Source organism: Strix uralensis, chromosome 1, assembly GCF_047716275.1.
Source record: "Strix uralensis isolate ZFMK-TIS-50842 chromosome 1, bStrUra1, whole genome shotgun sequence".
Classification (NCBI taxonomy): domain Eukaryota; kingdom Metazoa; phylum Chordata; class Aves; order Strigiformes; family Strigidae; genus Strix; species Strix uralensis.
This window is the reverse complement of record NC_133972.1, coordinates 60,500,618-60,516,145: the sequence shown is the minus strand read 5'-3', so window position 1 is coordinate 60,516,145 and position 15,528 is coordinate 60,500,618. Positions and strand designations below refer to the sequence as shown.

General features: G+C 35.5%; 1 protein-coding gene across 2 annotated transcripts in view; it reads right to left on the bottom strand.

The window, feature by feature from the left end:
• Positions 1 to 15,528, bottom strand: part of VIPR2 (vasoactive intestinal peptide receptor 2) — a 62,704-nt gene that overhangs the window by 27,447 nt on the left and 19,729 nt on the right. For both annotated transcript variants that reach the window (XM_074868386.1, XM_074868395.1), the window contains exon 4: positions 14,143 to 14,240. In XM_074868386.1, coding sequence (XP_074724487.1) covers positions 14,143 to 14,240 — 98 coding nt within the window. The remainder of the gene's footprint in view (positions 1 to 14,142; positions 14,241 to 15,528) is intronic.

The following is a 15,528-nucleotide window of genomic DNA, read 5'->3' as shown; positions in this document are numbered from 1 at the left end:
ATAAATATTAGTTTCAGTTATTTAAAAAAATTTTTAATTTTTTTTTTAATTGGCCCCCCTGGGTGGTTAAAATGATAAAACTTAAAGTATTACTTTATTGCTCTCCATAAAGAGTCTGATGTATATTTGCAGAGTCCCACTGTATTCTTAGGAAATCTCTGTGGACATAAATCGTAGGCTCTATTTCACCTAGAGTCAGGTATCTACACTGCAAATACAAACATCTAAGGCAATGTGGGGTCTCTTCATAGGGTTTTCTAGGAAGCACTTCTTGTATCAATGTAAGCAGTCAACATGGACTTCATTGGATATATTTCTACAGACAACAAGAAGCCCCGCAGTGACTAATTCAAGTGTAGCTACCCAGAGTGTACAAACGCTTACACTTAGATGGGTGCCCCAAAAAGATCCTGGTTTTCCACATGAATCCTGTGTTTGCTAAATAAGACTCTCAGTAGTCCAATGTTTCTTGAACAATGTTTCTAAAATTGTTTTCTAATGCAATTCTAAAAATATTTTTTTCCAAATTAACATAATTTCACACAATAGCAGTTCTGAAGAACTGCCCTTCAATTTCCTGTTAGAATGGCAGAATTATACTTCCCAGTTCAGCTCATTTTTGGACAGCTCTAAAATCTGTGCCTACAGACAAGCATTGCAGATCACCCCTATGCTTCTTTAATTTGGCTTCTGTCTTAGCAAAAGGAACATCAGACAGTCTCCAGGCAATTTTCTGGGAATGGAGTGATAAACAAGTTTCTCAGCAGCAATTACAACAGTCAATGGCACCAAGAACACTGCAAATACTTGGGCACCCTCCATTTATTCAACCTGACCTGCTCTGCAAAATCATGGAAAATGGATACTCCGATAAATGACTTAACAATTTGTCAGCCGCATGTCCCCATTAACAGTATTCTGTAAGAAAAGGAATTTTATTTCCTGACCTTGTGCACATCAGGAGTTGCAAATATAGTGTAAAGCTTAGAAATGATGCACATCAGTCCCACAATATGTTCTATTTGTTATCATCTTGTTGGCATTTGCAGACCCTATTTCTAATGAGTACGTTTCCACCAAGTGTACAAATAGAAGCCTGAATGGTCTCTAAATTTCCTAACATCCATCATGCAAGTATTGTAAATTTGAGGGAGATAAGTGTCATTTGCAAAAGCAGTTGCAATAGCAAGAAATCCGTGCTGTTTAAATACTGAGTAGATTTCTTGTTCACTTTTATAGGAAAAATTGATTGGCAGAGATACACTTTTAACAGTGACAGTGAAGTTCAACATCACATTACTGCAGAGCAGAGACAGGGGTCTCCCCAGGTATCCTAAAGCCAAGCACACACCACCAGGTAAGAACAGACACAGGGACAACTTTACACCACTCTCATCTTCTCATCCTGGGAACTACCAAGTAGCTTAACAAATCCTTACATGTTAAAGTAACCACTGGCCTCCTGTAATTGGTATTCATTAATAGCCTTCAAAAGGCAAGCACTTAAACCAGGACTTCCGATGTAAACTGTGTCCTGGCCCTTCACAGCGCCCAGTAGGAATTACGTCTTCCCTCCTATTCTGGTTTCTCATTGTGCTAGAAAATCTTAAAGCAGCTGTAAGGTCCCTTTCTGCTGCTGAGCAGCTAAAGTGTGCTATGAGTTCATTATAAGATCTGCCCCAAAGACAGTCATAGGTTTGCCTAAAGAGCAGAAATAACTCCAAGTCAAGAAGTGTGTGAGATTGACACATGCCAACTCATGCATTTGCTGTTAAACAGATGACTAAACAGACCCAACTATATACTTTCCTGTAAGTACCATGGTCTCTATACTCCAGACTTAAGATTAGTTCCCTCTGGCTAGACATTAAACTTCCTCCCATCATCTCCCTGATTCATTCAAAAACTTTCTTGTGCTGACTCTCTCACTGCTGACATTTGGGTTAGGCCTTTGTCCGGGTTTTGGCTGGGATTGAGTTATTTTCTTCATAGCAGCCTTAGGGTGCTGTTTTGGATTTGTGATGAAAACAGTGTTGGTAACAAACCGATGGTTTAGCTATTGCTGAACAGTGCTGCCTTCTCTGCTTTTCACGCTGCCCTGCCAGCAAGTAGGCTGGGGGAGCAGAAGAGGCTGGGAGGGGACACAGCTGGGACAGCTGACCCCAACTGACCAAAGGGACATCCCACACTGTATGGTGTCATGCTCAGCAGATAAAGGTGGGGGAAGAAGAAGTAAGGTGGGGATGTTCAGAGTTATGGTGTTTGTCTTCCCAAGTCACTGTTACGTGTGATGGAGCCCTGCTTTCCTGGAGATGGCTGAACACCTGCCTGCCGATGGGAAGTGGTGAATGAATTCCCTGTTTTGTTTTCCTTGTGTGTGTGGCTTTTGCTTTACCTATTAAACTGACTTTATCTGAACCCAGAAGTTTTCTCACTTTTACCCTTCCAATTCTCTCCCCCATCCCACCGTGGGTGAGTGAGCGAGAGGCTGGGTGAGGCTGAGCTGCTGGCTGGAGTTAACCCACAACATCCTCAGACCCCTTTTTCTGCAGACCTTGTAAACAACTCTGCACAAATATGATACACAGGAATTAATAGGAAGCTGACAGTACTAGAAACGTTGTTTTGATGCAGGGATCCTTACAAATATTTGAATTAATAAAATACATTTAGCTTACAATAAAGATATTAGCAATTTTGATTATATAATTCTGTTGCTAGTGACTACTTATCCTGTATTTACATAGAGATCAAAGAGTCCAGCAACTATAAGAAGTAATTTTAACATGCACGTTTCCTTTCAACAATAGAAAGTAGCTATTATGGAACATGTATGACATTTTTGAGAACTCATTACTCAAGTCCTTGGCTTCTACCTGACACTGAATATAACATTCATTTCTCAAAAATTAGTCATAACATCCTTTACTATTAATCCACCCAAAGGGTTTCTGTGTCTACTGCAGGGAGTGGATTTCAAAGACTATATTATGGGTATATGTCCTTATCATTCTGAGTGACTAATCCAGGCTGCAAAACACACACAAACGCAAACATACTACACATTTTACTGTCATATATAATAATTCAGTTAAGCTGTGTCAGCACTTTTACATTTAATGTCTTAAATGTCTTAAATTGCAGTCAGTCAAAAGTGTGCATTCTGCTCGTCAGTATAGAATACCTCAACTCACTGATACTCATTCTCTCCTTTCAAATACATAAAAGAAAACCAAATAGAGACTCAAGCGTCACCTTTGGTCAACACAAGTTCCACTGACATAATGAACAAACTGTACCTACTTGCCTAAATGTAGTCATCTAGTACTACTTGAGATGCCATGGGGTATCTAAGACATCTGCATGACAGATGTGACAAAGGACCTCTTTGCTGGAATGGCAGTGGCCAGTCAAATGACACGAGATACCTATGTTTAGGCAATCACATCAAACCCTGTTTCCACACACTAGTGAATAGACACCTACATCTCAAGTAAGTATCTAACTTTAGGAATTTTTATTTGCACACTGAATTTCAGCCTTTCAGGTTTTAAAATATGTGGTGAATATGTGAATGTAAACAACCGGAAAGAATTTGATGTGGTTGAGTGTGTTGGCACAGACATGACTGAGAGACCCAAGAAATTTGTTCCAGCACCTGCTCTGATGTTCTGAACACAGCCAAGTTGGTGCCCACCAGATAAGAAAACCTGATGCATAAGGTGAAAAGTTTCACATTCAGTTTCTACTCTGAATGGGTAAGAACAAATCTCTTGTCGTCTGATCGCTTCTTCTGATGCAATTATTTGCAATTCAACAAGTTTGCTGCTTATAAAACAGTCACCACTTGTGTAATCATATAATTCTCTCATCTGTGTATTGTATTTTTATGATGTTAATAATCCTTTAAAAGGCCCAAGCATACCAGATCTAGGGATTGTATATTCTCCTTATTGTCTTGCCTTGGAAGCTTTTGTTTAGGAAATACGTAAAGTTTTTGGTGCCAAGAATATCAAATTTATATCTATGTTTAGTCTGCATTGTCTTTGCTCACTTTTTCCATATTTTTGCCCATCTTCATTTCAGAATGAATTGCACTGCTTCTACATTCTTTTCCTCCCTTCATTCTGGTCCTAGACACAGTACCTATTATACTTCCATAAATTAACACAGAATCAACTGATTTACAGACTCTAACGATCTGCAATCACCATAGTCTTTAGATGGCATGCACTAAGATGTGTATAGGAATGATTCTGGACCAGAAGTCATTATTGGGAAATTGCAGTCAGACCAATGTTCCCATGGGAAATCCGTGATTCTGCTTATAAGTTCTGCATTGCTTCATTTCAAGAACAATTTGAACTCAATATATCTTTTCCTTCCCCTTTTCTTGGAATCCACTACACTGAGTAACAACGTTGAATTTTATCTGGTTTATGTAATTCAGTTGTGCATTTTTTCCATGTCTTGTGGAATAATTTTTTGGGGAGATCTCTATAAAGTCGATTTGAGGATAAGAAATTTTGCCTTCCTGTAAATGTTTTCCATGCCTAGGAATGCAAAGTTCCTGTTTACTTCTTCAAAACAAGTTAGAATAAAGTGCAGGACAGTACAGTAAAGAAACAGATGCACTAATAGCCACTGAATTTTGCAGGGATGAGGCCATCTGGGCTAGGTACCTAGATTGTCTTTATAACCGATGAATAGAAGTAGCACAGTGCTATTCATGTCATCCTAAGACAGGCATCTAAAATAATTTAGAAGGATAGTGAAGTAAAAACATCTACTTTTTCTTAATTAAATATGAATGGAACCTAGAGAGACTAGTGCAGATGCAGCTGACATGTCTAGAGTTAGACAACATGACTCTGCCCCAGGAGCTTGTCCACTGATTTGGTCAGCTTTCCATTAGGCAGTAAAAACATTGCAAAACTTTGGGTTTTATGTCCATTCAGACTTTTTCCTTTATTTTATTTTTTCCATCTTGTTTTGAAGGCCAACATTTGATGTTTGGTATTTGGTTTTGCTTTTATTTGTAATTTTTCCAATTGAGGTCCAACTCTCATGGGATTTCTGATACCACAAGTCTGTTTCCTCAGTAATAATAACATGATGAAAAAATGTAACATATTCTTTTAAAACCTTTCAAATAACTACTGATGACTAGATGAAATCAATAAGGTGAGACTTATTTAGCTTAATACATGTAACAGTGGGATATAATCTTTCTAAAAGGTAGGCAACTCAACAGAATCAGTCATTGTCCCCTGAGAGAGGGGGAGTCAATGGAAGAGAACAGACTCTTCCACACTATGATCCAAGTGCTTCATTGTGGTTGTAGCAATTCAAAGAAATTAGGATGATACAATTTCCATTCAGCCTCCAAACACTTGATCTCCTTCGACTGTAGAGAAGGCATAAACTGTCTGGATTAAATGCAGATGAGTACATTGTACACTCTAGTCAGATGAAATTAATTTGAGTTGTAATTCTAGCCACACAGAAGTACATATTTTTTGCTTACTGTTCAAAAATCTCAGTTTTGTGATGTATCTGTACATTAGCAGCCATCATACTATTACTGGCAACTGCACACAGTCCTAGGGATGCCATTGTGTAACAGTGAGCATGTCTCTCAAAGTTACCAAAGACTAATGAAAAAGAACCCAGTAGTGCTTGGTACAGAGAAATTACAGGGAAGTGAGGGAGGAGGCATTTTTGAAGGGAAATTTACTAAAAGGTCTGGTGTCAAAAGCTACTGATTATGCTATGTTTTAAATACCATTTTCCCACAGAAATATATAAAAATCGGGGATTTTAATTTTGTATCGCACCATTCTTACAATATATAGAGGCTTTAATATGTACATACAGCTATGTATGCATGCACATGATGTATATTGTATAAGTCAGTTAGAAACTAAGGTAATTCAAATAAACCTAACAAATAAAATTAAAGACTAATTTCATCAATTCGGTTTACTTCAAAACCACATAGTTAAACTGCTTAAAGTTTTTAGGTAGCCAGAGTCTGAGCCTTAGTGTTTTTAATTCATTGCTATTGTGGAAATTTACATTCATTCAAAATGAGACACTGGTCAAAACGAGTTGTCATTCTCACCAGATCTAAAATGAGCACAGAGCATGTCGTGAGCACAGCTCCAATTCTAGTTACTCTAAACTGCAGATGTTATTTTTGTTCAAAATATCCTGTGCTTTTCTCTTAAAGGGTATCTTGCAGAAGACAGTGCTGCTGAACGATTTTATAGCATGCTAAAAAAACCCAAGATGTCTATTTCAAATTGGTTGTTTCTTAATAGCATCCCTATGTTGCATTTGTTTGAGGAAAAGTTTTGATAAAAACTTTAAGAGTTAAAAGCCCTTCTCTAACACATTTTTTATCTTACGATCAATGTCTTCGAGCTATGTCTCCTCTTAATATTTCACCATATAACTTGCCTTTTTGACTTGTACCCTCTATTTCCTGAGATGTGAATCTAAACTCAAATATGTAGGAGAGAGAACAATATCATCGAAAGGTATTTTTTGCCTAATGGCTTCCTTCCCTTATTTTTACTAATATAGTATACTGCACAAAGTTCTTGACTGACCTGTCTGTAATAATGCCTCCACAATTTCCTGGAGAGTTTATACCTAATTCATAACCCCTTGGTGCTCATGGTTAAGTGGACAAATTGTTCCTTTGGGGTCTGCTCTTGACTGGCCTGGCTAGACTATGATCTGCCATCATGCTGCCAAGTTAACCAGCTTTGGAGGCTGTCAGTCTGCAAAGGCATCAAATAAACAGACAAAAGGAATAACATATGAAGTAAAAACTGAGCGATGTTCTCTTAAAAATTGTTCATAAACATTCAAAGAGAAGTAAAGCAGCTTAAACGGATTTGCAGACAGTCTCAGAATTCAACACAAATTTATCTAACAGCATTTCTGAGATTATTTTTATGTGTAAGTAGTGAATTTCCAAAGTCAATAGTAAAAGCATCTGCTAAAGGGAATGGTGAATGGTCCAGAAATCCCCTGAAAGCAATAAAGGATTCCCACTAGAGAATTTTTACTCCCCTTTTACTCCAGTTCTCTCATGCTTCAGCCATTATCAACTTGCAACTGAGATGATCTCAGTCCTTAGAAAGTATCTAATGGCTAATTCTATAGCACTGGCAAGAAACACAGGAGCCATTATATTTACATTCTCCCAAGAGTCATGCGCTCTATAAGCCACGTGTCACCTCTTGAAGCAGATGGAACTACACCACCTATATTCTCTATGTTCATGGCACTGTAAGTTGAAAGGTCCTTCACCTTGTCAGTTTTTGAAGGCATCATAAAACTCATGTATTCAAGTGGATGTAGATGCATAAATTGCATTCAACTGCGTAAACTTACCAAAATTGTTGCCATCTATAAAAAAACTTGCATGACACTGAAAATACTCCTTTAAATATTTTTCAGCCATTAGACTATATTATAAGACAGTGTTTTGCACTTTGGCATAAAGAGAGTAGCTGTGGTTCAAACAGCACTGGATTGATTGAAACACACCCAATGAAAAAGTTGGACCTGTTTCATTTTTTTATCATGCTGTATCATCTTGAAAAATCTGTCTAGATTTGATTTCAGAAAAACTCCATTGACTGAATCTTTTTAAATTGAACCTGTCTTACTTGTATCTGATTTCAGAATTCTTAAATGAAGAAAAAAACAGGTGAAACCCTGCATGAACTTTCTAACAAAGCATCAGTTGTCCAGCCACACTGATGTAACTGTGCCTCTAATTTAACCTCTAGCTATGTAGTCTGAGCTTGAGAGTAACTGTCAGGCAGCCTGGGTGTAAAATGACTCCTATCACTTCTACCCACTAGGGAGAACAGAAGAGGTTGTCTTCCTCCAGAAAAAAACACATTATTTAAAATAATGTTTTTGTCATTCTGTACAGATGCATGACCCCTACAACAAATAGTCTGATTAAAATCAAAACAAGAATCCTGTGTACTTTTAGTCCAGCACAATAGCTTTTGGTGTCAGTAGGACTGAACCTATCTGCTGGCCATTCATCTGCCAAAAGGATGAACAAGAAATAACTACATGGAAGTATGTCAGGATTGAAGCTAATGAGCAGATTAGCAGTTTGACATTACCTTAATACTTGACCATGGGCATTTTGTTCAAAGTAAGTACAAGTCAATAAGAAATAATTACATAATTGAAATTATTTTATTATATGACACAGATTTTTAATTATTCTCTATTCTACACTTGAAATTGTGACTAATGAACACACTTCCTTCTCCCAGACCATTTTACTGGTCTACTATTATAATGGTAAGAAATCTTAAATGTTTTAAAATTTTCTACTGATCAAAAATTAACCCTGCTTCTCAAACTATTGGAAAGCTAAGTAACCACTGCTACATTTCAAATCCATTACATCAGAAATTATAATTATTTAAATTCAGGTGTTATGATTTTCAAAAACAAGCAAACATTTTAGATGATTAGCATGAAGCACTTTATCAGACTCAGCATCAAAGAGGATGCAATCATACTGCTACTTAAATATTCTGTATAAGCATAAACAGAAATGTCTTAATTTGCCTGTAAGACCTTTACAACCCTTAGTGACTCAACAAAAAAATTGGCACGTGGTGTTCTGAAGTTATATGTTTATTAAATATCTATACAACCTCCATAAAGACAAAGAATTAAATTCTGCATTGTGTTGTGGTAGTTGAAAACCAGAAATTAATTTAGACTTAGTTATTGACTTAGTTATAGCTACTAAATACTACTCTGCCACTGTATTTTACATAGTACCATTTAGAAACAAACTCTTTATATTGTATTGCTGCAAAAGAAACAGGCAAAGAAATACCAAATCTGATAGCACGTAAAAATCAATGTCTTTTATGCAAAATGGGCATATCCTATTTCTTATTTACTATTCTGTGTGAACCATAATTACCCAGTTCTCAATTAAACTTTAGCTTTAACCTGTGAACTTAATAAAAAATGTACAAGATTGGCAGGAGTAAAATGAGTTTAAAGAAGGTATGGAATGACCAAAACAGAATTTAAATCTAAATTATACTTACATTTTTAAAAGATTTTAACACAGGATAAATATCAAAATCCCATCTAGTTTTTGTAACTGTATTCAAAGTATAAACTGATTCGAGTCATGCATATGAAATTGAAACGCCATTATGAAATTGAAATGACATGAAATTTTCTGCAAGACTAACAAATACAGTGCTTGTGCAACAGTAATAAGAACAGCTGGCCTCTGCAAAATATTCACATGACTATCTGAGCAACACTGATTCCAAAACTGAAATCCAACAACTTACTTTTAAATTTTTGAGGAAAATATTCAAATCACAACTACTAAACTAAACTCAATAGGTGGTTAGGCACAGCAAAAATCATTGGCTTATGATTTTCATAACAATATTATGGAAACATTTACAGAATCTGTAGCTGCTTTCTAGACTATAAAGATCTAATCCTAAAATGTTTCATCTTTTTTTTTTTTTTTTTTTTGTGGCTACCTAATGTTAACACGTTTTAAAAGGGTACAAAAAAACACAAAAATTGGATTAATACAAGTCTGTGTAATTAGTGTTATCTTCAATACACCTTTTTGTAAAATCTGTTCTTCCGCACACTTGTGTTTTGTTTTCTTAGAACAGACACCTTTTTCGACTAATGTTTCCTTTAGTTTCATGTTATTTTTATTAAGTTCAGGAGACAGAAGTCTTGTGTTTATTTACAGAACAGACATAGCACAGAAGTTTCCTAGGCAAAGTTGACAGCTACCCATTGGATCTTTCTACATCAGCCTTGGTTTGGAAGGACCTCTAGGGGTGAGAGGGTAATTCAGTGCTGAAGAACAAACCACTCTGAAGAAAGTTTAGGCCTTGATTCTTTGTCCAAAGGAGTTTTGCTATTGACCTGAAGTCACCCTTAACGTAAAAGAAAAACCCACACCTCTTTATTCATTTAACCAGAAGTATAACTGGTTATTACTGAAGTATTTACAATCATTACCATTCCAAGTGACTCTTCATTTTGTTTATTCTGCGGGCCAGTATATTTCTGTAATACTGTATGTAAGAGTCTAATATTCACAGATATGATTACTTACAACTTATTAAAATTTGTGGTCTTACATTTTTATGATACATGTGTCAGAGTACATTCCATAATATCTAAATAGTCATACTAGAAGAACAAATCAGAAAACCTTAAACTCTACAAACAATGTAAAATCAAAACTGAGTCTAGCAAATGAATTCAGTACTTTAGAAACACTGAAATGAGCAAATGCAAATAGAAGTTGAATAAAGAGCCCTAGTTCTTTCCTTTTGCAAAATTAACTTCAACAACACAGTAGTAATTTCTAAAATTTTGTAGTAATTACTTATAAGCAAACAAATATACACTGAGATAAACAGATAGATTACATGTTGTGGACAATTTACTTTTTTCTTATCAGGTACTTCTACATATTTTGTAATGGTGCAGAGAAAAATAGAATTTAGCAAAAATATATGTAATAAAATTGGTATTCCTCATGGTATGTAATAATCTGTATGCAAGTAATTAATGCTATCCCTTTTCCGACATGTTTCTCCTTCAATTCACCTTAAGCCTAAACATCACCCAAAAAAGATGAGACCATCATTGCCTTAAGTAATAACAGTTGCTTCATTAATTTTAATTATGTCAGTAAGAGTATCTTCTTATTCAAAGTTCCCTAACCATAGTGGGAGAGATGACAACTTTATAAATGCATAAACCTCCATATTTTCCTGTGTAAATGTGTACCAGCCTATGTGTATCCGTGAATGTGAACATTCTCACTGCATACTGGTATTCTGCAGTGTCTTTGGACAGTCTGAAATTAATAAATTAAATTCCCACTGTGCTCTACAAGAGAGAATATCAGGTTATATTCAGGCCTAGTCCTTCTCACTTGAAGTCAATGGAAGATGTTGCTATTTATTTTAAGGAATAGTGGTATCTTAATCACATCTCATGGAAAAGGTCATGAAAAATGCAGAATGTAATGCAAATAAATATAACATGACTTACAGGCACACAGAAAAAGCATTGGTAGATGGCTGCCCTGTACTGCATTTTGTTGAGAGTGAAGGATTCAGTTTAGGCTCAATACAAACAATCCATTAGTCCAGTGCAATGACCCACTTCACAGACAGTAGTAACGCATCTGTTTTCTAAAGGTAGCTACAGGCATTCAAGACAGTGTTTGTGTCAGTCCTGACCTCACTGCCTTGACTCCACTTGTCTTGGCTGGTGTATCTGTATTGCATAGTGGCTAGCACACCCAGGATTTTCTCTCTGACAGCAGCCTCAGAGCGAATGCTTCAGGAAACTGGCCAAATAGGGAAATACTACTTCCATAGATGATGCTTCTCCTTATGCACAAGCTACAACAGTATCACCACATTTAATAGACCTGAGGATCTTTCTCTCCATTAATTTGTCTTTGTATGACCCTGTGCATTCAAATCACATAGCCTGTAACTTGTGTATACTGGGGGGTTTTGTGTGATCTAATAAATCTCAGGCCAATTCATGTTAAAATTAGACAAAATAAAAAGTCATTATTTTAAATAAAGTGGACATCTTTCAGTCCTTTACATTCACCAGGCACCTTGTCGTGTATTAATAATGCTGACAGAGAGTTGAATACCCTCTGAAGACAGCTAGGACACATCTCTAGCTTGTTCAGTCTAGATAGAAGATGTCAAAATATGTCAAGGAAATGTTGCAGTGAGGCTTGGGTTGGGTTAACACACCCTGAGGTGTATTTCTAGCATGGTCAAATCAAGCTACTCATTTTGCCATTGTGCTACCATGAGCCCAACAGAAATAAAAAAGGGAAAAAAAAAAAAAAAAAAAAGAGAAACATTTGAATTACTGAGATGAACATAAATCTTGATCTTGAATGTTAGCAGCAACCAATTTACTTATAGGAAAGAGACTGGAAGTATAAAATAAAGGTTTAGATCTACAATTGGATGTGATAACAACGTACAGATAGTTTGTTCAGACACTGTCACACTTGTCAAACTGGTCCCTGATAAATACAGGTAGGAGCACTAAAGAATACTAATATCTAACATAAAATAAAACATTCAATTTAAGGGTGCTGTATGAGGAACTTCTAGTTAATTTCAAAATGTTAAGCAAACCATTTCTTTTTATAGTATACCTACTAGTATACCATTTGACATGGTATATTGACAAAATTGAACATTTTAACTCTCAGTAAAATCAATGCAAACTGTGGAAGCAGACAAGTTCTTTCAGCAGATAAATAACAGATGACATGCTTGTGGTATTTTTAAATAAGCTTTCTCATTTCAGTGCATTTTCAGCATAAAAATTTTGTATCTATTAATAAATGTCCTGTTCAGTATTTGCTCACTGATCTTTATAAAGCCTTCTCTAGAATATTCAAAACTGCCTAAAATAGATGCATATCTGGAGAGATATATATGTCTGGGTGTATGCATATATATATATAAATAAATATAAAACATGTATAGAAATAAGTTCCTTTTGAAGTAAAGACACAAGTCCGTATCCTAAAAGACAGCAAAAAACCAAGAATAAATAATTAATTTGATCTATAATGGAAAGTCATTCAGCAGTGAAGATGCAGGCACCAAACTCACATCAAAGACAGTTTCTATCTTCTCCTTTAACACTGTCTTCAGAGAAAGCATACTGAAGAAAACTTGAGACTTACCATAAGAAAAGTATTTTGCCACCTTCCCTAAAACATGATCTCTTTAGTAACTGTAACTTTGAGGGCAACCTCATACATTATCCGCAAAGCATATTGTTGCATAACATTTTTGTGTCCAAAGTATTTTGTATCCAGATACTTAGGATTTCATTTTTAGATCTTTTTGTTGAAATTCTAGGTCAAATATAAATGAACTATACTGATTTACGTTGAGTAAAGATTTTTTATTTTGAGGTGCTATCATTGAGCACTAAGATCTGAATTCAAGAAAACAATACTTAATTAAGTATTTTCTCACTACTTGAAATGTTATTTTTTGTTAATTTGAATTTTTAAGTCTTGACCGATTTTCACTCCACATGATAACGTCTGGGTTGAGTGACAGTGTTTTAAAATGGCTGTTCTAGCAGCAATGCATGTGTGTTCCCAAGCTGTCAGATGATACCGATGTTTTAGAATGTGTCTTCAAAAAAGTTGGGAAAAACAACATATTCTATCCATCTTCTTTATTATCTATTTTCAACTACAGTAATGGCTGGGCTTTTAAATACAGAAAGAGATGGCAAGAACTGCATGTCTTAGCTAGAATGCCAGCACATCTCTGCAAACCAGACAGAAGAGATTTGCTAGAGCTATTCCACCCATACTAAAATCCAGAAAAACCCAACCAGACAAGTATCTTTATTCATGAGAGGACTTCATCTGTTCATGATAAGGGTTTTACTGACACTATGAGCTCATGCTTGTAAACAAAATCTTGCTCTGTTAGCCTCAGCATGAAAACAGATAGAAAATAGGCAAAACATGATGGAAAATCTGCAAAGTGAACAAATTAATTTTTCCATTTATAGTGTATTTAAGATATCTTGGTATCTTTTTGAACAACTTTTAGTTGCTAAGGTCCAATATAAATCTGCAATAATTTCAATGACCTAAATTAATTCTATTTTACTTAAACACGTACACTGGTGTCAAGTGGTGCATGTATTATTAACAGATTCTTACAGTAGTAGGATTTGTTATAATAGAAACTTCTAGAAATAACACAATGCAAAACATACTGTGCACAAGCTGAGTGTCACTGCAATATTAGAAATACAGATGCATTACTGCAATTCCCAAGTGTTTATAGCCTTGAATTTCAAACAGTTACTGAATTCTACATTTCTGATTTTATCTTATATGACATTTGCAATCCAAGCATATGGCAATCAATGATACCAAGTATTACTACAGATTTTCATTAATTCTGACAGAGTAAAATGGGTATTATTTAGAAGCAGTATGTCTGACAGCTGTATTGAACAGCAGCATCTAAATGAATAAAAAAGTATTTTTCCTACCTTATAATCATCTTCATAGTCATTATATCCACAAGTACTTAAGATGTCAGGAAAAATATCTGACCACCCATTACTTGTACAATTTTTGCTAATATTTCCTGTAAAGCAAAATTTGAGAATTTAAATCAGAAAGATTCCAAAGTCTCCTCATCAATGAATCTTTAGACAACATAACTTTGTCATTCTGTTAACATCCTGCATTTTCTAGCACTCCTGTTAAAGCAACTCAGCCATTTCCTTTCATGTACTGTTCATTCATATTACCTGGTTTTTACTCTAGCTCTGAGTTGCCTTTGCACTAGAGTAATTACAAAAGTAATTCCAAGCTGTGATGATAGGCTTCTGCTTTGGTATACCAGCTAGTTCTGTTATATCTGCAAAAGCCTGAAATATTTTGCTGTTTTATCTAAAGTATTCTGGAGGGGGTCTTTCAGCTCACTCTATAAAGGGGATAATTTGTAGGTAAAGTAATCTGGTAGAAAAGTAATTTAAGTGAGAGTTGTTCTAACCTCCTATCTAGGCTTTTCTGAGAAGGCAATACCAAATGATCTACTGAAGAGTTACAAAAGCTCTTATTATGGTGATGAAGTACTGGTACAGCAAATGTTGTACAGTTGGTAATGCACTTTAAAGGCCAAATTATATGATAGGTTGAAGAACAAGGAAATAAATATGCATGCTGAATCCCACCCTTTGAAACAATCACTGAAACAATGTAGTCTAAGGAACATATAGGAGATGTACAAGTATGGTTGGAAAGAAACTTTGAATATCTATTAATTTCAGAAAGGACTTTTTGGTTGGAACTGAGACAAGAAGTTGACTCTTTTCCCAGATAAAGTCATGCAGACGAGAAGAGGGCAACCCAGGATTCTACTCTTTAATCTAATGAATATGAAATAATGTTCATACAATATGGAACAGCTTCAACAGGAGAGAACTGAAGAGTCTGATGTCAGAATAAGGAATAGTCATTAAAATTATTATAACATACTCTTACAATGTTAAATCATAAGCAACTTCCCGTCGCCCTTCTTACAGCAACTGTTATATCCATTATACTTGAAATCTATAATAACGTACTGCTTTGGTTTGGAGTGGTCTTTCACTGACTTAAAGATGCCTGTTTTTCACCACAAGAACAAATTTATGTGTCACAGATCAACTTTGGCCAAGAATAACCAAATGTGTTTATATACACTCCAAACTAAAGCTTTTGTGATTTTTATCTTGCTGATTGGTTACTGGAATTTCTTCTTTGTATAAAGTCTTCAGTAGAAAGTTGTAAATATCCTACAAACAGTTGACCAACCAACAACCAAATCTTTCTAGCTTACAACAAGGCCTTGACCTCAAACTACAGCGTCTCCTCAAACAACAGGACCA